This window comes from Rhinolophus hipposideros (genome assembly GCF_964194185.1).
Source record: "Rhinolophus hipposideros genome assembly, chromosome: 4".
NCBI lineage: Eukaryota > Metazoa > Chordata > Mammalia > Chiroptera > Rhinolophidae > Rhinolophus > Rhinolophus hipposideros.
In genome coordinates this window covers 3,265,985-3,293,358 of record NC_138050.1, presented here as the reverse complement: position 1 = coordinate 3,293,358, position 27,374 = coordinate 3,265,985, and the positions used below count along the sequence as shown (strand labels likewise).

At 42.1% G+C, this 27,374-nt stretch overlaps 3 protein-coding genes across 7 annotated transcripts in view; 1 reads left to right on the top strand and 2 right to left on the bottom strand.

Moving 5' to 3' along the window:
- BRCA2 (BRCA2 DNA repair associated) overlaps positions 1–1,406 on the top strand; it is a 57,365-nt gene extending 55,959 nt beyond the window's left edge. Inside the window, 1 exon segment of the mRNA XM_081045753.1 lies at positions 2–1,406. Coding sequence (XP_080901879.1) covers positions 2–185 — 184 coding nt within the window. The 3' untranslated portion in view covers positions 186–1,406.
- N4BP2L1 (NEDD4 binding protein 2 like 1) lies at positions 1,394–27,374 on the bottom strand. Of its 5 annotated transcripts, none has more exons than XM_081045766.1 (6): positions 27,123–27,366; positions 7,941–8,068; positions 7,552–7,640; positions 7,353–7,433; positions 5,573–5,767; positions 1,394–4,624 (listed from the first exon to the last, which is right to left on the bottom strand). In XM_081045766.1, the coding sequence occupies exons 1-6, from the start codon at positions 27,290–27,292 to the stop codon at positions 4,265–4,267; spliced, it is 1,023 nt and encodes a 340-aa protein (XP_080901892.1). In that variant the 5' UTR covers positions 27,293–27,366; the 3' UTR covers positions 1,394–4,264. The 5 variants fall into 5 exon arrangements, with proteins under 5 accessions (XP_080901892.1, XP_080901893.1, XP_080901894.1 ...); XM_081045768.1 differs by having other exon boundaries at positions 2,812–4,624; positions 5,691–5,767; XM_081045767.1 differs by lacking the exon at positions 7,353–7,433.
- Positions 7,941–27,374, bottom strand: part of N4BP2L2 (NEDD4 binding protein 2 like 2) — a gene marked incomplete at its 3' end in the record, with an annotated part of 108,028 nt that continues 88,594 nt past the window's right edge. Inside the window, exon 8 of the transcript XR_013993186.1 lies at positions 7,941–8,068. The remainder of the gene's footprint in view (positions 8,069–27,374) is intronic.

Below are 27,374 nucleotides of genomic sequence, written 5' to 3'. Positions count from 1 at the left end.
TCAATGAACCCACCAGGAATGCTCCCAGCTGTTCAAAACATTATCTCGAACCGAAAAGGCACCATTCTGCACCTCTGGTCAGAGCACAGGAGGATTCCCAAGTTGGTACTGAGGAACGGGAGACTAACATGCAGGACACGAGTACAATAAAAAGTAAGACAGCAAAGGCAACAAATGAAAATTAGTTATTGACTCAACTTTTCCAGTTTGTAACACAGAGTTTCAAACTGCGCGTCCCTCCATATTTGCAAAACAAGAGGAGAAATGAAATGGTTCCAAATCTGCCTGAGGGCTCACATATCACAAGCACTTTTATTTCAGTTGTTTCTTAAAACTGTAATTTATTAATTAATCAAGAAAAAAATCTTTATGACTGGGTTTGATCACTACAAATGAAATAAACATACCTTTTTCTTTTAGATTGTGTGCTTAATTAAATGAAACTAGGTTTCTAAGCAGTTATTTTGACTCACGTAATTCCTTTTAGTGTAGTTGCTGTGTTAGGTTTTGTTAGAGGTGACCTGCTATGAATCAGTTCACCTTAATGCACGTGTCAGTGCTGCTACAGTTCTGTTCCGATCCAAAGACAGGATGAAGGAGATAAGACAATGCTGTTTTCTTTTGACCAATTGTTCATCCTTAGGTCAGCATGACTACAAGAAAAATAGAACTCTCAGTGTCGTTCCTTTCTATGATTCCAATGTGAGGTCTGAAATTAAAGTATTTGAATCAAAATTCAAATACTTGAAATCAGAAGCAGATTTCACAGTGTTAATTTTGTTTCTGTTTTTTAACAAAATGACCTTTTTTATAAAAAAATCAATTATTGAGAGAGCTAAGTTATTGGAAGGTTAACTGGTTGCAGGCAAAAGGAAGAAACATGTAAGAAACTAGGTGTGCTGGTAAAGGAGTCGGGGCTCTGAAGGCTCTGCCCAGCGAACATTCTGAATCAGGGTTTCCGTGTTGCCGCACAGCCGCTTTCTCCTGGCAACTTAAAGAGACAGTCTTTTCTTCAGATCCGCACTGATGCTGCCTGCTGTGTTTCAGCGCTGTCACAGGACTCACGGGGGCTCCCTGTGTGCCTAGTTTGCCCCAGCCACCCCGGCAGAAGGTAACAGTTCAACTCAAGATGATAGTCACATTCGTTACTTCCTTATGTTTAAAGAAAAGAGAAGGCAGTTCTAACCAGGAGCTAATAGCATGAAAAAGCTCTTAAATAAGGTCTTTCAATATGTCTTAAATTTATATATAATACCATGTTTTCAAATCTATAAACACATTTCAAAGCCAAGAATATACCCTTTTATAAAGCAGTTTGTTTCCTGTGATCCATGATTTTTCTCTCCTCTAAAAGTCATTAACATGATAAATATTCCATTCTGCTTTTTTCTTTAACCATGGACAAAAATGTATTTCTTCTTTATTTCTATATTTAAAAAAAAAAAAAAAAGTTCCAGAGTTTTGGGTAATTAACCAGAAACAAAAACAAACAAAATAGTTTCTCAGACAAGTTGAAGTTACAGATTTTGGGTTTTATAACAATTAAATTTCTATCAAAACATACCTGTATCAAGATGTTGACAACCAAATGTCTATTCTCTGTGCTAGGTTCATTGTAAAATTAATGTCTGCTACGTCAGGGAAAACCTTTTAAGTCCATCCTTTTTACCTGGGCCTTAGTTCCTCATAACCTAGTTCTTTCTCTAACATGGAATAGGAGTTTCATGTGCCTTGTTCCCTCTGCTATTCTTTTTAACTTAAGTGTTCTGCCCATTTTATTAATGCAATTTAAATTTTGTTCATAAAACAATTTGGTCTTCACATTCTAATCATTTTCCTGGTGATCCACTCTAGAACAATGAATAAAACTTGAGTCTCAGGTGAACAGAAAGAATTGTAAGAATTTAACCTTTTTTTTATCCTGGGAAAACGTAACTGCTGTGACCTCCTCCATTCTTCATTACCGTTTAGACTACCCAGTAAAGAGAAGTCTAATGCACACGCTCCTTAGAAACTGTAAATAATACAGCTAAGCTATGTGAGCAAGGTATGAAGCTTGAGTATATGTGGATATCATATCCCAAAAATTGACAATGATTACAGAGTCAACAGTGTCCACTGCACAAGGGACAGATGGTAAAAGCAATTTGTGTTACTTAATCACTCGGTGAGAGCCTATTGTATCTAAAGCACTGCCAGCTCTGTGAACGATGCAGATGTTAATAACACGAAACTATGCACGTCATTGTTGAGTGTTCAAAAAATTGTGTAAGTCAGTTGAGAGAAAAACTAGGTCACTTCTAGGTGGGATAAATAAAGTTGGTGGCATTTAATCAGTTATGTTTATGCTTCCATACCAAGTATTTCAGGAGTCATGGTGGGGGGGCGGGGGGGAAGAGTCAAGTAGCTGGAAAACTATTTTCCTGAGCTCTGTAAAAGGCCTGGATTTATAACCTGAGGCCACTGCTCCGTAGCAGACTCGGCCAAAGGACCAAAACTCCTAAGCAGAGTCAGATACGAATCAGGAGGGCTCAAAGCCTGACCCTTTGGCTTCTTTGGAATCAAAGCAAGGTAATTCCAGTTTGGGCTCTCCGGCAGTTCCCTCTACGTCCTAACGGAGTCCAGCCCCCCTGAGTGAGTGAATTCTGCAACAGCCATACTGACCAGGACAACAGATGGCCTGGGCCTGCACAGGGGTGCTAGTTACCGTGGGGCTTGTCACGGTTAATAGACGATTATTGTGGTTGTGCTTGGACACACAGAATTTAGCAAAACTAGAATAATACCTTACATTTATCCAAATGCACTCAAGTTTAGTTTCATTAGCCAAACTTTGTTAAAGGAGATACCAATTTTTTAAATGTTAACGCAGAAAAAAACTACAGATGCTTTGCTGGTAGTCATCAAGATGTTGAGTAGGTGTCAGTGGAGTCAGGTAATGGAACGTTACAGTGACAGTTTCTGATGTACACAGATCAAGTAATTTATATAAGCAAGTAAAAATAAGGTTGCTTTTGTCTTATATATGTCTCCTATTAAAGAAGATTGGAAAGTTTACGATATAAAAAACTAGTTCTTACTATGGTAGAATTCTGTGGGATTTAGGTAATTAACTTTTTTATATTGTTGAACAAAAAAAGGCATAGATTCAATGAGAAATGCATATAAAGCAATACCATATATAATTTTTAATAACCATAAAAGCACCATTATAGAAGACACTTAAAATAATACTTCACAGAACACTAGAGAGAAGCTGTTGGCCAACAAGAAATAAAGCACACACCGTACGTGGTCTTACCTATCAGGGTCTCACACCAATTGAATCTGATTGCAACCAGTTGAGACTTAATTTGGATTCATAAATTCAGTATTGGCATAAGAGGGACATTCCAGAGCTGTGGTAGAACTTCCCTGTCTTAAGTAATGCCACGCAAAACACCAAGGCTGCCTGCCCATCTGCGGGTGAGCGCGATTTGCAGATCCCTGTCTGGTCTGCGCCCTGGGATTTCATTCCTCGCACTCCCAGACATTGGGGATGCCAACTAATTACACATTGAGAAGCAGAATTTTAAAAATTGCTTAATGATTCCTCTTTAAAATTGGTGTTTTATAAAGGAGGCTTGTTTTATTTACACTATTAGCACAACAGCCAAAAGTTTCAGGTTTAATCCTGTTCCATAAAGTGGTGGTTAAAACACAAGACTATACATAGTGACCAAATAACGACACCGATTTTCCTCAGTAGCTTGTATAGCTATCAAGAAGGAGTCGACAGACATTTTTAACAACGATAACGTCACTAGAATAAAGGAATAAGTTCCCCAAGTGTCTCCTTTGTAGGACAACATTCCTTTAGATGTAGACTTCCCAGCGTAAGGAAAATCCGTGTCATTACAGCCACACAGCTCACATTTTTGGATACGTGCATTGAGAAGGTAGCAATGGCACTAACGCTTGTCCGACCTCTCCCGTCCCCTCCCCCACCTTTCCTGATGGAGATGAGTTCTGGAAAAACCGATTACTTCCGAGAAAGTGGTGCTGAAGCCCAGACACTACAAACACTTGATTTCGCTCGTGAACCTATGTGACTGACGGATTACGTTCTTGGGTTTCAGCTTCAAATTAATTCCTTCCCCGGAGAGAGTGAGTGATGAACCAAACCCGCGGCACCGCCAGCCTCGGCCCAGGCACCGAGGGTCGCGGTCACAGACGCCTGTCCGCGGTGACGGGACGCCTTCTGCTCAGACACCTCCAGGCTCGGCTATGCACACTGGCATTGGAGCTCTGACTGAAACCCAGCCAAGAGTAAAGCCCAGAACGTGAGGTACAAACCGATGTCGGAAAACGGAACGCCCGCGGGCGGGGGCTCTAATCCCCCTGGGGACACCGCCCCCTCCCGGGACGGGCGCCGTGCTGCGCGAGGCCGCCGGGCGCGCTCCGCGGCGGGCGCTCGGCGTAGGAGCCCCAGCGTCCGCTGGGCGGCGCCGCGCGGCTCCCGTCCTGGCTTCGGGTCATCCGGCTGGGTTTCTCCGCGTGGAGCACGCTGTGAAAGGTAACATCGTGTTCGTAACGTTCTTTCATTCGGTGTATTTTTTCTCTTGGGACTCCGTGAATGTTTCTTCTACATGGGGGACAAAATGCAAACGTTTAGTGAAGGCAGTCTGCCCCGGTGAGTCCCTGGTGGTAGGATGACACAGACAGGCACTTCCTACTCGGGATTGCACAGACACAAGCATAACGTCCTGTGAAGCAGTTCTCTGTCGGGCTCCACCCCTGTTTTTCATGCCGCCCTAAACCTCCCTGAGGCTGGCAAAGAGCTAAAGCGTCAGATATGCTTTCTTTCTGGAAATCTCAATTCTGTGCTTCCAGACATAAAAGAACACGTGAGATCTTTTTATTAGATATCTGCCTATTAAGCATGCATATATCTATAATCGGTTTTTCTCAGTCGGTCCTAGATACTTCTAGATGCTTATTTAAACAATCTTAACTTCTAGTGGGCAAGAAAATCTACTGGGGCTGTAGGTCAAAGGTAATTTACAGCGATTCCGGCTAAGGAAAGGGGGCGGCCCCCAACTAGCATTTTAACCACCACCTCAGGCGGTCTGGTTTCCTTGTACCCACGAGATGAACTAGCCTTATTCCTAAAAAGTAGATTCTGATCTCACTGGTTACTTTAAATCACTGCACATTATCACATTATCAGATAACACAGATAATGCATATCAGAACCCATGCATTCAATCACCAAGTTAGTATTATTTGGACATTTATTGCTTGATAAATTAGAAGCAGCCTTTGGGCCATAAATGAACCACAGACTATTCAACATCTAAAGATCTGTGTTTAGCCTAAATGCAAAAACACCACTGCCGTGCACAGTCCCATGCAGAAGAAAATGCTTTTAAATGTTCATTAACGAGGAAGCCTTTTAGCCGAATGTTAAATGTGTCTTTTTACAAGACCAAGTCCAAGCCAAGATTTAGCATTTAGCATTATATTAGAAAACTGGCCCCATACTAAAGTCTTCACATTAATAATTCCAAAGTTATCAATTTCCAAGAATTACCATTTCTGGCCTGAAAACTACCATGTCCATTTCCAGCCTGAAAAGATTCTTTTGCTCGTCTGAAATACCTGAAAATAGCAGGATACATAATGAGGAGCTTAGAAAAATAAACAAGTACCTGGCTAACTCTTGCACGTTGAATTTCCAGCGAGTCTCAGGTTCTCGGAATATAACTTCATAGTTATTTTCAAGTGCCTGATTTTTCAAAAGTACATAAAACATTGAAGACATGGTATGTATGTTTGGGAATGTTTATGCTGCCATTTAACATTTACTACAAATCTTTTCTAAAATTCCCTTTGTTTACCAGTAATCCAATGCCTTAGTTTATCTTAACAGATACAGTTATTCATTCCCATTCTTAGCCACTATGGTTATATTATGGTTTCCAACAATAAACTTTGGTCCACTTTCTCTACTTTGTAGGAAAATTATAAATGTGCTTTGTTTTGGAATTTTTTTAAATAAACAACTGAACTCGCTTAAAATGTCCCGTCAGCGGCTTCTCAAAGCCCCTCTGTGCTTTATCATAGGCTTGGGTCTGCACAATGCCTTAGCTTAGAGAATGACAGTGCCATAGGGACAGAACTGATGAAATAAAAGTGACTCCCGCATACTGTACCTACTCTTCCCTCCAAAAGCCACTCTCCCAGCTGCATAGGGCGGTGTGGCCCGCTGAGCTGTGCCCTGCCTCCCCAGGTTAGAAAACTGTTACTGTTTCCATGCAAACACCCAAATAGCCTTTGCATTCCTAAATTGACCACTATGTTTTTATCTCAAATGGAACTTTCAGTAATGAAAGGTCAATGAAAAGAGCTAAGTAAAAAGATTTCCTCTTTATTCATTAGATGGACACTTCCAGTTGGGGAAGGATTAAAATGTCGTATATGGAAAATATCTAATTTCCGGGTCTTATTAACATCTGTGCATGGCTGGAAAAGATTGTGCATCTCCAGAAAATGAAAAGTAACATGACGTCCCGTAAGCCACTCTCCGTCCCACCTACTGCTTGGTTTTGAGTTGTGCCTTAATAATTTGACTCTTTGGGTCCCTGTTCATTTCTCTCCTCCATCCATGAACTGAAGTAACCGCAAGGTTGGTGCTCTCTCCTTCCTACATTCCCCAAAGTCCCACCATCTGGGCCTACGTCAATCTAATGAAAATGTAAGTTAGAGAAAAGCACACTCGTATGTAAGTTATTTTGTCCCAAATGTAAAAGGAAGCCAAAAATAGACTGCCATGAGCCCCGCTTCGGAGATATGCAGCCGACAATTAGCCAGCTGGGGCTCAGGTGTGTCAGCCACATAACACTCAGCTGTCTCCTTCCTGCTTCTGGACGTGTCTGCATTTTTCTCCTCCCTACAGCTGATAGGGAATGAAAACTCCCTAGCATAAAAGATGAAATGCGTGGGGGAAAATACATATTTCAAAATTTAAAATGTGCAGACTGTTGTACTCATCTTAACTGCTCTTTCCTATCCTGACGAGAGAGAGCTGAGTTGTTACCTTTGTATGTGTATTTACATTTGTATTCAAGTATCTTAGTAGGGTGAAGGTGTGAATCCTAAATCTGTATTTAACTAAAGACTTTGTGGCCCCGGCCTCCGGGGCAGCAACACTGCACAGCAGGCCCACCCGCCAGCCCGGGACAGCTACCCAGGATGCCTCGGGCGGCTCCGCGGCGGCAGCAGGGGGCGCTCCCTCCTAGGCCTTCCCTTAGGAAAACCGCCAAGACACACGAGCTATCAAAACCTGACCAAGGACGATTTAAGAATTGTACCCAAGGCGATATGAGCAGGTCAGCAAATGGGACCCACTGAGCAGCACGGAAACACGAAAATGAAACCTCTTTGCCTCCTCCCTGTGAGAACCAGCGCGAAGGATGAGGTCGAGAAGATCATAAAGAGAGGAAAGAACAAAGGTTTCAACTTTCTCACACAATGCCTGTAACTGAAAATTCAGAATGATACTTTTCCTACCATGACTGCATAGGGCTTCATTTCCCAGGCGTGGAGGTTGGTATTATCAATAATTATGGGGGATATGCCATTCCTCATTGCTTTCCTTGCTGCAACACAATGTTATACAACAGTGAACAACAGGCAACAATTAGACAGAAGGGTGAGTGAACCGTACCATAGCTTGTCGTTTTTATTACAGCATATCCTCATTACATAACATGAATGCCACCTACTCCAGGACCCATTACCAATCATTTTCTTTTTCCTGGAACCTAGGGAGGTTATGGTCTGACATTCTCTTAGGGGGATTAATTTTTTTATTAAAGTCCTTTGATAAAACTTATTCAATCTGCTACAATCTATGTGCAAAATAGGATTTCCCAGGAGTTTGGAAAGGAATGTGTCACCTCTTTTCTGGTTCCATTCATGAGCTTCCTCCAGGAAGTCAGGATTGAACTCATAGGCACCATCTTCTCTGAAGAAAAAATCATCCGTGCTGAAAATCCGGGCCCTGGGAAAGTCGTTTTGCAATTGTCTGGGAAGCGGGGGAGAGAAGAGATTGTTTTACAAGTCTGCACTGTCATAACAGAAACCGTCTCCTCACACCACCGTCGTTTAACACCTTGTAATCATGAGACCACCCAGGTTTGAATTATTGAAATTCAATTTAAAAAGAGATGCTTATTATCTCTAGAAAGCATCACTCCTCCCTAGGACGCGGAAGAGGGCTGAGAGTATGTTGCCCGGCTCTTGAAACAGGCAGCGCTGTCCCCACCACTGACTTCTGCAGCACCAGGCCTGGCTGCACGCCAGTGGGAGGCTAAGGGAGGTGTGACAACAGCCTGTCCTTGGGGGCCCCACGCCTCACTGCTGTTCCTCTGTGAGGCACCCAGGGCCCTTCCCTTCACCCTAAACTCTCACCTGTCCTGGGTCCCACCCTGGGTCTCTCTCCTCTCTAAGGACTCAGAAACTAGTTCTCTTGTCTCAAAACTAGTTCTTTGTCAGGTGAAATGTAGATAAAAGGGACGTGTGTGCTACCCCTATTAGGTAACTTAATGCATTTTAACAGTGACATAAAGCATATAAAAACACAGCAGGAGAAAGAGGTACACCCAACACTCCCCATAGCTTCCTAAACCTCTGTCACTCCCTCTAAACATGAAAATATCACAGAAAAAAGAACAATTATGGAGTCCCTTTAAGGCAAAAGCAACACAAAAAACATAAATTTGTGCACAAAATAACAGATGTTTCCCCTTGAAATCCTTATTCAGACTATTTTGGGGGAGAAGACGCATACCAGGCTGGGTAGTAAGCGGGTATATCTCCGAGCCTCCTTTCTCATCTGTAAAAACTGAGGCTAACAAACGTCATCTATGTTGCCAGGTGATGACAGTGACCTCATCATGTGGGAAAGCACGGAGTGCGACTCGTGACACAATGAGCACACGTTTCTCTCCCTATCGCACTCGCCAGCATAATTCTAACTTCAAAACAAGTTCAAGGCCATGCTCAGAATAAAGAGGTACAATATTTAAAAGCTGGAGGGAAAAAATGTTGAAAAATGACAAAAGGCAGGGAATGCACAGAACACAAAGCCACTCCTTTCGTTTGTTCCCCTCCAGTAAGAAGGAAGAGAAGGAATGAGAGGCTGCCCTCCCCCTGACACATCCCCCCTCCATCCCCCCCACCCTCCTCCCCAGCCTTAGGTGACCAGGCCACTCGCCCAGGTCTTCCTCCCCCGGGACCAGCCCTGTGCGCTCTCTCTATGTTTCTGTTTTCTCAACTAAAAAACACAGATACTAATCACTACTTGTTAAACTGAACTTCTAGCAAGGCTCAAAGGAGGTAAGGTACTGGAAAACATTTTGCAAACAGCCAGGCACTCTACAAATGCAAAGTACTGTTATTTTATTAATAATAATAAGTGAGGTCAAATTTACCAACCCAGACTGTTTACATGCCCTGGGAGTGAAATACATGCGGCTGTGTGCACGATCCTGCAGTTGCTGCAAGTGAATTAGATGAAAGACCAAAATAAAGCAGATGCCTCAGTTTTCAAAAATGAATAAACACATTCCAGAAACAGTAAACAATCATCTCTGTCAAAAAAAATTTGGAAGGCTTGACAGGATTTAAAAAGCAGCATAGATAGCTGAGAAAATGATTCTAAACGAAATATGTTCTTTTTTGATGGGCCATGCCAGTAAGCAGGGAAATTCAATGGACATGATCTTAAACGTGACCTAAACAGGAATCTAACTCTCTTGAAAGCCTTGTGGGAAGAGGTGGACCGGAAGATAACATTTTAATACCTAACAAACATTAGAGAATTATCCAAATCCTTAAATATTTATTGAGCACTTGATGTGAGCCATGTACTATGTGAATTGTTAAGGCATAAAATAAAGTCGCTGCTTCCAAGGGGTTCCCAGCCCAGACAAGGAGCCAGACCCCACACAGCTGGCCTAAGGCACGATGCAAAAGGCTGACACATGAAGCCCTCCGAGAAGCTGAGGTCGGAGAGAATTCTGACCCGGAAAGCACTGTAGAAGAGACTGCACTTGACCTAGACCTTGAAGGGTGAGGGGAAAAATGCCTCTTGGGGAAGGAGGTAAGAGGAGAAAGCTCATGCTGCAGGGCGTGTTGTGAGCAAGAGACTTTAGGGGAAAACAAGATCAAAGACACTACCGGTTAAAAACAGCAAATCATATTTGCAACACTGTTCAATTGTGAGCATTACACAATTGAAAGAGGAATTCGGCCAGCTGGAATATGTCCAGAGACGAGTGACCAGGAAAACGTAAGGCCTGACAACCATGGAAAACTGTCAGGTGAGCAAAGATGGTCAAAGGAATGCGGCCCTTGAAGGTGAGAACAGATGACAGCAGTGGTACACGATGGTCGCCCTCAGATCCTGGGAAATCTGTGTGAGGAGAGGGGATGAACTTGTTCTGTGGCTCAGCTGTTTGGGTTGGGCTCCCCTGGCGGGCTCTGCTGGTCCTGCCTGGCACCCCTGGTGCAGCGGCTTGCCCACACTCGTGTCCAGGTGCCGGCTGTCAGCGGGCTCTCACCCACGAGGAGGCCGGCGCAGGCCTCTTCAGTCATTTCCAGAGGGAACGAGTGGAGGCTGCCAGGCATCCACCCGGTTCTGTTGTTCGAGGCGAGTCACTGCTTGCCCACAATGAAGGATAGGAAGACAGGTGGCAAAGAAAATGTGGCCGTTTCAAATCACCAGAGATATCAAAAATGGCATGAAAGAAAAGTATGAAGAGGATTTAATAAAAGAAATTCGCAGTTTCCATATAAATTCTTTTATTTGACCTTAAAGATACTCAAACTGTAAAGCCCAAATCCTAAGTCCAAACTGTAACCTCTAACGCAAACAATCATTATAAAGACACTTTGAAAAATGTCTAAGGGCAGCACTAAGTGCATTTTCAGGTATGTCATATTTATGAACATTTTTACACTTTCTAAGTTACTGTCATTAATACTATCTCGTGTACATAATGAAAACTACATTCAGAAGTCAAATAATAGCGTGTAACTTATTTTCCTTGCCTTTTGAGTACTAAATAACTAAGGATATGGTTTCCAAGATTTTTGTTTTCTTTTTGATCCCAGATTTACTATCCCTTCTAATTCTGGTTTCATTCATTTTCCTCAGAGGCGTTTTTTTGGTTTTGACCATTTTCAGAGTTGACTGTTTCTTTTCCTATGCATAGCCTTATCTCCTACTCTTGTTTTCCTTTTTATGACCTATTGGAAGTGAATACTATCTGATGTTTCCTTTTAAAAAGCAAAACATTCACAGGACTATCCAATTCATATCTTATTTGAATCCTATCCCCTTTTAGAAAACAAAAACAAAACACAACAAAAAACTACTTGATTGCAAAATTTTACCTTAGAGTAAAAGTTAAATTGCTCAGGACTACTATTGGGGCTAGGCCGCCTACCTGCTCGCCATCTCTTGAGACACATCTGACTGTAGCATACATAGTTGTCCTAACAAGCCCATAAAAATAAAATGTTTTTCACCTTTACAGTCTCGAATGCAGGGGGGCAGGGGGGTGGGTGTCCTCCCTGAATGATCATTCCTTCATTCAAAATGGTGTTCTATCTTCACCTGAACGTTAAATCAGCACTGGAAGCCACAGTAGCATCTTGAATATGCAGGATAATAAAAGCTCTCCTGCCTAAATAAACACCTGAGTGAACGGACAATCTTGAGCTTCTCAAACTTAAGTAGAAGGAATAAATACCACTCCATTTGCTTCAGAAGTAGTGGGGACAGTGCCCCAGCTCTAGCTTTCTTTATGGTCAGGGGCCTCGTGCATTGGGGACACTGAGAGAATGAAAATAAAATGAAAAAAATAGAAGACAGTTACTTCCACAGAAACTTCTCCTCCCCAGCTCCCCACCAAATTCACTTAAAATCACTACTATGGGAAAAACTCAGGTACTAACCTTGATTTGACAACTGGTCATTCTTCTGTGTAATTCTTTAATAACAGAAAGAGAACCATAGAAATATATTTAGATACCTATTAATCACTCACACACTCACAAAGTCCAATATTACTATGAAATTTTGAGTTGTACCCCCAACTTTTCATTTTGGAAATTGTCAAGCATGCAAAAGTAGATAGAATAAGCATTCCCCACGTACCCATGGCCCAGCTTCCAATCATCATCATATGACTAATCTTATTTTGCCTGTTTCTACTTCATTTCACCAAATATTCCATCAGTGTTCAAATTTCCCTGATTGTCTCTACTCATATTCCTTCACTCGGTTTGAGTCAACAGCCAAACAGGATCCACACGTTGTATTTAGCTGCCACGTCCCCTATTCTGTACTTTCCCTTCTCCTTCCTATTTCCACCTGAATCTTTTCCCCCCATAAACGTTTATACAGAGGGTGCCCAAAAGAAAGTATACACATTTTAAGAAAGGGAAAAACTGTATTAAAATTGTAATGCAATGAATGATGCTAGCATTTGTTTGATTAATGCCATCTTTTGAGTGAATGTCATACTACACATTGCTACATAATTCAACTTCGAAAAGTAATACATAGATAACATCTCTTAAAATGTGTACATTTTTTGACACCCCCAGTATTTAGAAAATGTTCAAACCTATAGAAAGGAGTTTAAAAAGCAATACAATTAACACTGGTTACCCTTCATCTATAGTCACCAGTTGTTAACATTTTGCGTCATTTATTTTGTCTCTCACATACTATTTTTGATTAACTATTTGAAAATAAGTTGCAGATATCATGACATTTTGTTCCTAAATTCTTTGTCAAGTGTCTCCTATGATTAAGAACATTCTCTCACATCGAAAAATTAACATGAATTCATAACAGTTGATGTTAGACTTTTTAATTTAACATGTTTTAATTTCCCCAATGGTCCCAATAACACCATTCATAGGTACAAATACTGCACTTGGCTATGATGTCTCTTCAGTGTCTTTTAATCTATGAGGAACTGTCCTCATGCCCTTTGGTTCCCATTTTTGAAGAGTCCAGGTCAGTTGGCTTGAGAATGCCCCACATTCTGGGTTTGTGATTGTTTCCTCATGATTAGATCCAGGTTAAATATTTTGGAAGGAAAGTACAGAAGTGATGTTTGTCTGTTTCTGATTGCACATAATGACAGTGTACACCATTGTGCTAAATTTTAATCACTTGGCTACAAGGTGGTGTCAGTCATTCTCTCCATTGTAATGTCACATAAAGTGGGGAGGATGGGGGGAGGAGGTGAAACTGAGATGCCAACAAACTTTCCCTCAATGATCTTTACCTCATTGCTGATAATTTTGTGACAATTATTACATTGGGAATTGCAGACTATTGATTCTTCTCATTATGTAATGTCTTCTGTATTTACTAGGTGGCATTGGCTTGTAAAGAAGAGCTTTCTTTCCTCCTCTGCTTTTAATACTCCTCACCACTGGTATTCTTTATGATGCTCAAATTGTCCCACATTTGGCCAGGATATACCCCTTCAAGAAATCTCCTGTGTCTTTGTCTACACAAACCTTTAAAATACTGTTTTTCCTTTCCAATTAGCAAAGAACTACTCACTGCAGAGTATTTTGAAACCAAAAACTACAAAACGGGGAGGTTCCTATATGCCCCCATCTAAAAATAAGTATTATTAATATTGTCATCTTCTTTCCAGGAGGGGAGGAAGGGAGGTAGATGGAGGAGGGAAGACGGGGGGGGGGGGGAATTTTTTATCTGATGTTTTATTACATAAGAACAGAAACATAATGTAGAGTATACTAACTTTTCACCAAACTCATTTCCATAGCAATTATTTCCTACCTCATGAAACATTATTCTATGACATTATTTTTAATGATTATGACATAGATATTCACATGGATATACCATAATTTACTTAACCAATACTCTATGATTAGGTATTTAGTTTGTCCCCAACTTCTTTGATTACCAGCAAGATTAAATATTTTTTCTTATGTGTGCTGGTCATTTAGAGAGATTCTTTTATGAATTCCATTTCTGTGTCCTTTGTCTGATTGTTAATATAACATTATTGAGAGGTTTATCTCTTTCTTATTGAATATGCATATTTCTTATTGAGTACATCAATTCTTTTTTAATTTTGTTTATAACAAACTAACATAAGTCTAAATTTTTAGAAATTTTTCTAGTCACATGTATTTATCTTTTGTTTCTAGTCACATGTATCTACTTTCTGCCTTTGGTGATACATTTACAACAGTCTTTCCTGCCCCAAGGTTATGTAAGCTCATCTATGTTGTATCACATTTTACTCGCCAATCCGTCTAAAATTTAATTTTGGCATGTGGCGTTGGTTAAGGATCTAACTTGATTATTTGTCCACATGGAAACCTGATTATCCCGAAACCATTGACTGAACAACTCATCAACTCCCCATTGTTTTAAAATACTTTTTATTCTATACTAAATAACAAATAATTAGGCCTGTTACTAAGCTTTCTATTTTGTTCTATGAAACTTCGTGTGTAAGTTCTTCTTCATTGTCTTCTTTTCCAATATTTTCTTGATTATATTCAGTAGTTACAAATCTTTCCTTTATAAAATTTATACTTTTTTTTTCTTATTTTCTTGTACAGACGTTTTTGAACAATATCAGCTAAAAGGATGTCCATTTCTTGATGTCTTTGATTCTACTTATGGTAGGCTAGAGTTGGTCATTCCAGTAAATTTTCTTTTTTTTCCCCAAGAGTTTTAAGCACTAAACAAAGAGCGTGGCATATGTTAACTGTCCTTAACCTTTAGAATAATTTTATAAAGTAAATAATGTTTTCTCTAGTTTTTAAATTAACAATAATAAAAAAATGTAAGGTTTCAAGAGAGTAAATAACTGGCCCAGGTTTACACAGCGTAGATGTGGCACTGCCAGAATTTTTCCCCAGGTGTACAGAGTCGGGCACATGGGCGTTATATACTTTGTGAGATCTTATGGGTCTGAGAAAGCCGTTCCATTGTACTCACACATTAGTAATTTGGCTGAATGAGAATTACTGGATTACAATCCTTCCCAACAGATGCTTATAGTTCAGATTTGTTTCAGTTAAAAGTGGGGTCAATTGCATTTAACATAAAACTCAGATCACAGTGGCTTATTAAAAATAGAGAGGTGTGTGTATATGTATCTATATACCAGGGCTGCCAAAAAATTTATACACATGACTTGTCTTCATCTTTTGTTATTGGTATATATTATTACAATTCTAATACAGTTGTTTCCTTTCTTAAAACGTATATACATTTTTTTGGCACATATGTACACACACACACAATTATGTGTGAAAAATCAGAGGTAGAATTCAAGGCTGGTATCACATGAACCCAAGTCAACAGGGTTCATCTTCCTTTTTCCTTTCTTCTTTTCTCACGTACACATTAAACGTGTATCTACCATCTTTCTTAGCACGCAGCCTTCCAGTCCTTCGTGCTTCCATCCTGCGCCGCCTATTGGGCACAGGGGGCACTGCAGCTCCAGCTTTCACATCCACAATCTGCACAGCAAGCAGGGAGAGAGGCAAGGGAGCCTGGAAAACAGGTTATAGTTGGCACATTGCCACACGTAACAAAAAGGAACTATGGAACTAGGGGTAACTAATTAACAGTCTTACAAGGATATGTGTAGGTATTGAATTTATTTTTTTATCATTTTTGTTTAGAGCCTCAACTGAGAAATATGTCCTAATATATCTGTAATTGTTGCCTTGGGTATATTTATTCTGGTTTATTTGGTTATATTTATTCTCATATTTGTCTTCTATGTGGCTGTCTGATTTTCTGCATTGTGATTCTGCTCATCTCTATCTCTGATGGTCTTTAAAATTCCAACATTTACGTTAGATTCTTTTAAAGAAATATATCTCATTTAGTTCCTTTACATTTTTTTCTGCCTCTTAGCCAACTCCACGTTATCATGTTTCTTTTATTCCTTGTATCATAGAGAGGGATTTTTGGAAAAACCTTAAATAGAAATGCAAAGGAAATAATATGACAAACACCAGTATACCCACGACCCAGAGCTGCTAATTGTCAACATTTTCTCATGTTTGTTTTGTTGGCTAAGAATTCAACCAACCCCCCAGCTTATCTCTGGCAATCCCAAACACCTGTACTAAACTTCTTTTTTCCCTTTCCCACAATACGTGTCACCTCCTAACATGACAAACAATGTCCTCATATTTTATATCCCTACTCCTGGCATCTAAGGTCCACGAGGGCAGGATCTTTATTTTGTTCACTGATTATTCCCAAGCACCTAGACCACTGCCTGGAACATGGTAGCCACTCATTAAGTATTTTTGAATAAATAAATGAAAGGAAATTATCTTCTTAGATCATTTATGTTGATAGATGATGGACTTAGTCCACTGCCTTCAGCTGCTATGTTAAACTCCATTATCAGCATAATAATAAACACAGCTAACATTTATTAAGTGCTTATTGTGTTCTAAGCACTCATAATGGCTTTACATTTCTCATATAATGCTCAAAAAGACCTGTGAGATAGTTAGTAACCTGCACGTTACAAATGAGAAATTAAAATTAATACAAATGAGAAATTAAAGCCAGTGGTGAGATAGTTAATCTGCATGTTACAAATGAGAAATTAAAGCCAGTGAATGGATACAAAATCAACGTACAGAAATCATTTCTACACACTATTAACAAAACATCTGAAAAAGAAAACAATCCCATTCACAACATGTCAAAAGCAATAAAATGTTTTTTAGGAACAAATTTAACCAAGGAGGCGAAAGACCTGTTCACTGAAAACTTCAAGACTTTGATGAAAGAAATTGAAGATGACACAAGCAAACAGAAAGATATTTCATGTTCGTGGATTGGAAGATAATATTGTTAAAATGTCAATACTACCTTAAGCCATCTAAAGATTCAATGCAATCGCTATCAAAATTCCCATGGCATTTTTCACAGAAATAGAACAACAATCCTAAAATTTATGCGAAACTACAAAAGACCCTGAATAAACAATGCAGTCCTGAGAAAAAAGAACAAAGCTGGAGACATCACACTTCCTATTTCAGACTATACTGCAAAACTATAGTAATCAAAACAGTATGGTACTGGCATGAAACTAGACACATAGATCAATGAAACAGAACTGAGAGCCCAGAAATAAACCATCACATATACAGTCAACTAATATTTTGGCAAGTGAACCAAGAATACTCAATGGAGGAAGGACAGTCTCTTTAATAAATGGTGTTGGGAAAACTAGATAACCACCAGCAGAATGAAAATGGACCCCATCTTACACCACTCACAAAAAATAACTAAATGAATTAAAGACTTAAACATAAGACCTGAAACCATAAGACTCCTAGAAGAAAATGTAGGGAAAAGCTCCCTGACATGGGTCTTGGCAGTAATTTTTTTGTTTTTGGATATGACACTAAAAGCACAAGCAACAAAAGCAAAAATTAATAAGTGGGACTACACCAAACTAAAATGCTTCTGCATAGCAAAATAAACAATCAACAAAATGAAAAGGCAACATATGAAAAGGAGAAAATATTTTCAAATCATATATCTGATAAGGGGCTAATATCCAAAATATACTCAATAGCTATATATGTGTGTGTGTGTATATATATATATATATATATATATATATATATATATATATATATATGTGTGTGTGTGTGTGTGTGTGTGTATATATGTGTGTGTGTATATATATATATATATATATATGATTAATCCGATTACAAAATGGGCAGAGGATCTGAACAGACATTTTTCCAAGGAAGACATACAAATGGCCAACAGTTACATGAAAAGATGCTCAACATCATTAATCATCAGGGAAATGTAAATCAAAGCCACCATGAGATGTCACCTCACACCTGTCAAAATGGCCATCATCAAAAAGCAAGAGATAACAAGTATTGCTGAGGATGTGGAGAAAAGGGAATCCTCGTGAACTGTTGTTGGGAATATAAATTGGGGCAGCCACTATAGAAAATAGGATGGAGGTTTCTCAAAAATAGGACTAACATATGATCCAGCAGTCCTATTTCTGGGTGTTTATCCAAAGAAAATGAAAACAGGATCGTGAAGAGATATCTGCACCCCCTGTGTTCACTGCAGCATTATTTACAGTAGCCAAGGTATGGAAACAACCTACGTGTCCATCAACAGATGAATGGATAAATAAGATGTCGTAGATATATATAATGGAATAATATTCAGCCATGAGAAAGAAGGAATCCTGCCATTTGCGACAACATGGATGGACCTTGATGGCATTGTGCTAAGTGAGATAAATCAGACGGAGAAAGACAAATACTGTATACTGTCACTTATATGTGGAATCTTAAAAAATGAACTCATAGAAGCAGAGTAGAATGGTGGTTACTAGAGATTGGGAGGGCGTGAATGGGGAGATGTTGGTCAAAGGGTACAAATGTCTAGTTATAAGACAGATAAGTTCTGGGGATCTAATGTACAGCATGGTGACTATTAATACTGCATTATATAATTGAAAGTTGCTAAGAGAGTAGATCTCAAATGCTCTCTCCACAGAAAACAAATGGTCATATGTGACACAATGGAGGTAGTAGCTAAGCTATGATGGTAAACATTTTGCAAAATGTAAGTGTATCAAATCAACATATTGTACACCTTAAACTTACACAATGTTATATCTCAATAAAGCTGGGGGTGGGAGGAGACGAGTGAGTGGTACATGCTGGATTAAAACCAGGCTCCTGGCTCCAGAGCTACGAACTGACCCACTATGCTTGAGTGCTCTACAATAAACCACATTCATCCACCTTTTTCTCTAGAGACACTTAGGTTGTTTGCAATATTCCCCATCATGAAGGAGTTTCAGTGAACAACACTGTGACTTACCTCCTTGTGCGTTTGTGGAATGTTTCCTGAGAGTATATTCATATGACTCAAATCCTTTTACATAGGGTTTTGGGTTTTTGGGTGTTTTCTTTTTTTTTTTTAAAGAACAGCAGAGCAGATGCTGTTTAAAATTTCTTTCTTTCCTTCAGAAATTTTTATTCTCTGAGCGGTGGTCCATGAAGGCAGGGATCTTTGTCTTTTTTGTTCACTGGTCTATTCTAAGCATCTAGAAGAATGTCAGGCCCATGAGAGATACTCAGTAAATATTCGGTGAAGGTATGAGTGGTTCTTGAATGTTAGGTTCTGTTGCCTTAACTATGCAAACGCTTTTTATAGGGCCCCAAACTCTGTGAAGAGAATTTCTACTTATTCATCCTTATGCACTGAGAATTTTACCCAAACCTTGGATTTACCCCCCAAAGGAGACTTTGAGAGAGGATTCTTCTTGGGGCCCAGCATGTCCTCTGGATATTATTAGAATCCCCCTGGAGGACTTTAAAGTGGGGGTAGGAAACAGGTTCTGTGACCCAACAGCCTGAGGGGACTGGGGAGAGTCATGCTGTAAATGGCTTGGGACGGTCTCCCCTGACGCCTGGTGTGTCCCGATTTTCTCGGGTCCTCCAACCGCCACACCAAGGCTGAGCCCTGCCCTTGGAGAGATGGACCTCACCCACTGTCAGCCCCATGTTACCACCAAGCCACAGCGGCCAAGGGGACTCCGGTGAAGAGTGCTCGGGTGTCCTATGGCTCTCTTGCTCTCAGCCCTCACGCCATGAAGGTAGGCCTGTCAAAAGCAGACTCAAATGCTGCTTTTTGAGCAGCATGTGTCCACATGCCACATGCCATGTGTCCATGGCACTACGCTTAGCAGAAAGCCCTTGCACGTGAACAGCACCCTCCCACAGAATCTAGCCACGGGGACAGCACCCCATATTTGTGTCCTACTGGTCACTTCAGCCACGCTCAGAACACAAGAAGCAATCGGAAGCACAGCTACCTCAGTTTTAACTTCCCTTTAGCTGTGTTTCCCCAAAATATCATAAATCAGGCACAGGTAGCAGAACAGAAGTGGTACAGGAACTCTGGGCTCTTTTTGGACAGCTGCTTAAATGGGAACGCAGTTGCGTCTTTGATTCTGATTTTTAATTCCCTTTTTAGTATAACTATTGGGTGAAGGAGATGGCACATCACACATTTTCACGTGTAAAACACAGGAATGGTATCCTGTGCACGGGATTGAAAACTTTGGAGGGAGGGGGGCTCTATGCTTTTTTTTTTTTTTATATTTCTCTTTTTGTGAATAATCTTTTTGATTTTGATTTTTTTCTTTACTCGAGACCCACACTGACATCTGAGCTGACAAATCTTAGGAAGCTTCTAGCACTAACAAATCCATCAAATATTTAGTGATTTCAGCCAACTATGTGCCAGGCATTCTTTTAGGAGCTGGACAGAACAAAGTTCCTGATCTCACGGAGCTTACATCCCCATCTCATGAAGCTCACCTTCTAGTAAAAGAAACAGATAGTCAACATATAAGTAAGTGTATGTCAGGTGGTGCTAATGCAAGGACGAAAAGGAAGCCAAAGTACAGGACGAAGATGCTGGAGGCACAACTTTAGATGGCGGAGAAAGCCCCCCTCAGATCCTTAAAAGGTGTGGGGAAAAGAACTGTGAAATATCCTAGCTATACAATCATACTTCAACAGTATTCTCGAATAGCTGTGACAAGCAGGTGTAAGTGTGTTTGTCCGTGAACATCCCTGGTGAGGGAAGACACTGTTATGACATCCCATGCCTCAGAAACACGTGCGTGATTCTCTGACCCTAGCGTCCTCATCTACGGAATAAAAACAACTCCATCTTAGGCTACTGCAAAGATCCAGTCACCAGCATACAGAGAGAGCCAGGCATACAGTCGACACTCAGTAAATGTGGGCTTGCTTTTCTGTCCCCATTTCTCCCTCCCCCTGCCAGGGAGGGAGGGAGATAAAAACAGAGAGCCTTCCCCAAGCCACATACACAGTGCAATCGAGACGAAGTGAAGGAACAATTAGGTGACTCATTTATCTTTATTATGCCATTTCCTCAATCCCATAGAGCCTAGGTATCTTTAGACAACCTGGAATGATAATCAATAATCTCTTACTGGGTTCCTCTAGAGTCTAAATGAGCCAAGAATGGTGTCATTACATAGAGTCGAGTTCATCAAAGTGCCGAGAGGGAAGTAAGGCACTAAGTTGAGTTATAAAGGTCATGTCATGTGAGCAGATGGGGAAGAGAATGTACACGCCCTTGGGAGCTGGGCGCTGACTCCACACTGATAGAGAAAATAAATTCCCTGGTAATTTCTTCTATCAGAGGAAACAGCATCGATACTGAGATATATAAAATGTGGCTTCCTTGCCCTGTCATAGTCCAGGTAAATTTAGCCCTCTTAGTGGGGCCTTTGAGTATGTTTTCATTACACAACAAACCACAACCAACCTCACTACTCCTTCCACCTGTCACTCCCACTAGCCTCTTCCTTTGTTGCAGAAGAAAAAGCTCTGGACTAGAGTCAGGAGGAGGTACCCCTGTGACCTAATGACGATGTTTAACTTCTCAGAGCTTCAAGTCCTGGGCTTCGGCTACATGAACTCTAAGGGGACTTCCTGTACATCTCTTGCAATTTTCCAATGAAAACATTCTTCCCCTTTCACTGCTTCGTCTATTTCTACTGCTTCTCTAATCCTAAGCCACACCTGCAGCATTGCATTATCCCAATTCAGCAAGGTCTTTTCCCATGATCCAGGGCTGTGCTGGTGGCGAGTCTCCTTTCCAGCAGTGATTATAAACACAGTGCACTGTGTACTCTCTGTTAAACATACACAGCTCTTCCAGTGCTCATTCATCCCAGCCTCCAGAGACAGGAACTGCAAGGATTTTCAGCAGTGGGCACGGAGATTTAAGACCCACTTTAGGAAAATCATTGAAAATATAAAAAGCTGGTAGTTGCTCCAGGGAGACCTAAGTGACTAAAGATCTCAGACGTCACCTTCCTGATCCTCATATTTTCATATGCACAGACGTGGAATACTGCAAACTTCCTATTTTGACCTTGCTTCCCTTTATGAGAGCCCTGGCCTCATAAATAAAAGCCCCATGGTCCAGGCCTGCAGCTAGGAGCACTGCAAAGCACAGCGCGCTTTGGGGCCTGACAACTCACTACCTCACCTAACTGGTCCCCTCGTCTCACTGCTTCCCATAGTTCCGTCTGTGTCTGTAGAGCATACTTTTGTCCACATTTCTGTCTTGCCATTACATCACATCAGGAGAGCATCCTTTTACTTCCTTGGAAAGCTCTAGTGCCAAGAAATAATAAATAGGTATTTTTCTTGACGGAAAATTTCATGTTAGCCAGAGATATGCATGAGGAGAAAAAGACCTCTGTCAGCAAGCATCCTTTGAGCCTAAGGGAACCATGTTACAAACCATTTGTGATGGTGCCAGAAGGAACTAGAACATTACAAAAGATGCAACGTGGCTCACAGACTTCGCTTTGATTGATATGTAAAGATTCAAAACACTTTCCAGGAACAAAGGTAAAGTTGGCAAATTTTAATTTTTCAAATAAGGCCATTTTTTAAAAAAAGAAAGACTACCCTCTACTCTTGCCATTTCAATTCATTTCACTTCCAAAGGACAACTTAGTGGTATATCCATGCAATGGAATACTTAGCCATAAAAAGAAATGAGGTTCTGACACGTCCTACAACATGGATGAGCCCTGAAAACATTAAGTGGAACCAGCCAGACAGAGAAGGACAAATGCTGCGCAATCCCACTTCCACGAGGAACCGGAGCAGTCAGATCACAGGGGCAGGAAGTGGATCAGGGGTCACTGGGGCCTGATGGGAGGAAAGCGGAGGATTTATTGCTTCATGGGTACAAAGTTTGTCTTTGGGGTGATTAAAGTATTTTGAAATAGACAGTGGGGATGGTTACACAACATCATGTGCACTTTAAAGAGAAGTTAAAACGGCCCAAAAGGGTTGCATTCTCTCTCTCGCACACACACAGAAGTAGATGCTTTCGCCCACCAAGGAGAGAAGGGCAGGGGCAGACCCCGGTGTTGTCAGCTCGGCTGTGGGAAGTTCTGGGTCACCTCCCGAGAGAAAAGCGGCCTTGGGGTGGGAACCCTATGTCTTCTATCAAGTCTGGACTCCTCTGTCCGCCTTTTATGTTCTCCACCGCCTGGCGCTGGGTTTACTCCGACGGAACACCCACGTGGGCCCAGCCCACGAGCCTGGGCGACACCCAGGCTTTCCCACCACACCGCAGTCATGGCGCTAATCCGTCTCTTTGTTCCGCCTCAGCATCCCGGTCCTCAAGGCCAGCTCAGAACCACCTCCACGTGGCGGAGACCGCTCTTCCCGGTCCTCCTCAGCGACCGCCCTGACCTTGACCACCAAGGGCACAGGTGATGCTGGTCCCGTTAGACGCCACTGCCCCGCAGCAGTGCGGAGGTTAGGGTTTTCCATCTGCCAGCATTGTGTAGGCTCCTCCCCTTAATCTCATTTGGTGCGTACCTTACTAGGCAGGTACTAACAGACGCATAAGTACTCGGTGAGTACTATGATTACTGATTAGAGAGGCATAATTAACAGTAGCTGGTATTTATGCAGCCCACGCATCCCGCCCACAGTGCTTTCCACAGTCACAGGACCTGTTCACCACAGTATCCTCACAATATACTTGCTAATGGGATCTCAGCTCTATTTTAACGAAAAAGAACCCGAGGTGGTGAAGAATCAAGAGACATATGCTTGTTCATATGCTAATTAATAGAAATTAATCATTAACATAACAAAAATTAATTTCAAGTATTGAAATTAATCTCATGGATTAAAAGTTTCCTAGTATATGTCCAACTGAGAATGAACCTAGGAAAGCCTTTTTATATACTAAATGACATTTATTTTATTACTGAATAAATGCTTTGTCATACAACCTGGGTCTATCCCGCCTAGTTAACAAAACTATTTTCAACTGCAAAAAGTTATTTTCACCTTTAATAAGTTAACAAGTAATACATATTTACTGTAGAAACATGAGAAAATAATTCAAGGGGGAAAGTCCAGAATCCCACTATCTAAAATCAACAACTATCAATGGATATCTCTTCTCATATGTTTGTCTATGAGGATATGTACACCCCTTTCTTTGAACAGAAAATGGGATTTCTGTATATATATGATAGATAGATGATAGATAGATAGATAGATAGATGATAGATTTGTTAACAGGCTTTTAATTTAATTGGGGTGTATATTTGCATGTTAAATATATATATCTATGTTCCCATTAATGATTGCATGACTTATAAGCCAGTCCTCTATTTTTGTATGTCTAAATTGGTTCACATTTTTTCTATTCCATAAAAGACTCTGTGATGAACTTTCCTCTATTTTCATGTGCTTGTCCAGTTGTTGCCTTCGGATGAATTCCTGGAAGTAGGTCTTATAGGTCAATGATAACCTATTTTTGAAATGTTTTTTAAATGAAATAGAAGTGATAAAACAGATTTAGGGGCACACTAATTTTTTAGTACATTGATGTACTTAAAACTTTATTAAACCAGATAAAACTCCAACTGTTTTTTATAATGTGACCAAAGCACTTAAATAGGCTATTTCCACATTTCAGCCCCTTCAAGCTATGAAAACAAACAGGTGAAAGGCATAGAAATCTAACATTGATTTGGAAGACAACACATATCCTAATTTCAAAACTTTTTATTATTTCTTTAACCAAATGAGAATTAAAAGCTAAACAGAAACAAAGATGAACCCCCATCTGTAAAAATGGATCTCTTCCAATTTTTAAAGAAAAATTTTTTTTATTTTTCTGATTCAAGAAATACATGTTCATTATAGAAAATATGGAAAATACATAGAATAAAGAAAATAGGAATTTCCTAAAATCCAACATCAGAGAGCCTCACAGTTCTACTATTTTCTACACACGTGTATTTTTTAAACAGTTTGCCATTCTCCTCTTCTCCACCCCAGCCCCCAAAAAGTGGCCTGTGACCTCCACCACACTACTTCATCTTCGCTGCAGGCCACTCTCCTTGCTGAGCTATGGCCTATTTCCTGTTGACTTCTCGATTTCTGTATAAATACACAACCCACCCCAAAGCTACGCCAAGGACCCCGTGCTCCCAGAACTGATGAGGCCCAGCCTAAGGGGGGAACTCAGAGTAGGCTTCGGTCTTCACTGCAGAGCCAGACTCCTCCCCCAGTAACAGCTTGAAGATTTACCTTGGCTGACCACCATCCTAAGCAGTAACTAATACCTTGTGAAATGTACATAGCACTTTAAAGGTTAACAAGTTCTCTCACACACATGTAATCGTCACAAGAGCCCTCTGAAGTCCACAGAGCAAACATCCCCATTTAACAGAAAAGGAAACTGAAGTAAAGATTACAGCTAGTGAGTGGCAGAGCTTGGATTCGAAGCCATAAGCTGACTCCAAGATCAGAGCTCTTTACCTAGCAATTATTAGCAAACCATTTCTAAGTCTGACAACTAGAATTAAGAGCCAGAAGATCTTCAATACATCATCCAGCCTTATCCTTTCTTAGTATGCACATGCAAGGGACGTCCCGGAGAAGCTATGTGACTGCCCAACGTCACCAGCTGTTTCATGATGAAGAACCTCTAATGGCACAGTCTGCAGACTCCCAGGCCAGTGCACCCTGCAGTCGTCCCTAGAGAGATGTTCTTTAATAAGCCGGTGTCTTCTGCTTAGCCAAACGTCACCCAGGAATTAAAATCCTAAAAGTGTAGCATGTTAGAGCCAGAAGAGACCTTAAAGATCACCCAGGCCAACCCACTCACTTTACAGATAAGGAAGGTGAGGTCCAAAGCCCAGAGCTTCCCATGTGCAAGTCTACATACCTCTGCTCATCTCATCACTTCACTTTTGAATAGTCAGAAACACAATGAGGGTGTGACAGGCCAGAGATCAGCAAAGCCACAGTGAAACCAAATGGGATTTGAATTCAGAAGATACTTGGCTGTATAACAGATGTAGCCCCGCCCCCAACTGTATGACAAAATAGCCTGTTCTTCTGGTTTCTAAGCAGCCCCCCCCATCCACCGTCTACCTCCCCCCCAAACTGAGACAAGACCTACTGAAATGGGCATGTGTCTTAGGAAAGGGTACCACTGGAAGTCACCCATCCCATTCACCTGTGAAAATGTAGCAATATTGTTTTGCTAAATGCTTCCACTCCACAGATCTGCGGGGAATCCTAACTAACACTGGCAACACGTTACCGGGGCTGTCACAGTTCCCTACCTGCAAAGGGCCCAGACCCTCCTCCCGTCCAAACCGGCTTGTGAATGTATGGTGTGCTCCCTGACTCTTAAGCACCCCACGGTTCCTGGGCTAGCCTTCTCTCTCCAGGGAGCTGGCAAGCCCTTTGAAGGCAAGGGACCACTTCTATGGAGCACATACTACACGCCAGACTCCGTGCCTGGCACGGTAAGATATGGCCCCTACCTTCAGGAAACTTACACAAGGGTAAACAAAACCATGTGCACAAGCAAGCGCAGTCACAGAGGTGTAAACAGGAAGCCCAGAAGCCCAGGAGGCGAGCACCTACTGCGGGCGGGGTGGTGCCCACGCTGTGACAGGTGTGAGTGTCACAGGGCTGGTGGGAGCGTCGGGCGGCGGGCAGGCCGGCACAGGGAGGAGGCGCCGCCGCCGTCGCTGGGACCAGGCGCCAGCAGGAGTCCGGGGGTGAGGCTGGCCTGGTGGGCCTGGCAAGGGGGCGGCCGCCGCCCAGCCTGCTCGTCCTCCGACGCGGCCGCGCGCCCCCGGCCCCGCGTCTCTCCGCCCGGGGAGACGCCTGTCGACGCGGTGGCGGTGCCCGTGCGCTCTGCAGTCGCCACGGGTTTGCCTGACGACCCTCGTACGGCCTCCCGACCCGGCCGGGGGCCCGGGGCCCGCGCGCTGGCGGACAGGCCCGCGCCACCTGGGGCCGGCGCCGGGCGCAGCGCCCACCCCGAGCCCGGGGAGCGCGGCACGGGGCGCTCGGCTCCCGCCGCGGGGCCGGGACTGGGGCGCAGGCCGCGCGGGGCGGCGCCGGGCCGGGGGCATTACCTGGCCAGCGTGGTTTTCCCCGAGCCCGGGAGGCCGCGCAGGAGGTAGAGGCGTTTCCTAAAGCTGTGGCGGCGCGGGGGGGTCCCGCGCGGGGCTGGCGGGGCCGGCGGCCGAGGCCGCGGCTGCTGGAGGCTCAGCCTCCCGAAGGATTCGAGAAAAGCCTCCTCCATGGGGTGGGGGCGGCAGCACGGGCCCCGGGCCCCTTTCCCGGAGTCCCGGCCTCGGCCGACGCGCTTGTTTTTGTGGCGCTCC

What these genes read in the sequence shown, in the direction of transcription:
- N4BP2L1 (XM_081045766.1), bottom strand. Translation starts at nt 27,292, where the DNA reads ATGGAGGAGGCTTTTCTCGAATCCTTCGGGAGGCTGAGCCTCCAGCAG. An exon ending in GGGAAAACCACGCTGGCCAG is followed by an intron (nt 8,069 to 27,122) that starts GTAATGCCCCCG and finishes CCCGCTTCCCAG; the next exon opens with ACAATTGCAAAACGACTTTC. An exon ending in TAGTTTTCAGGCCAGAAATG is followed by an intron (nt 4,625 to 5,572) that starts GTAATTCTTGGA and finishes TCCCCCATGTAG; the next exon opens with AAGAAACATTCACGGAGTCC.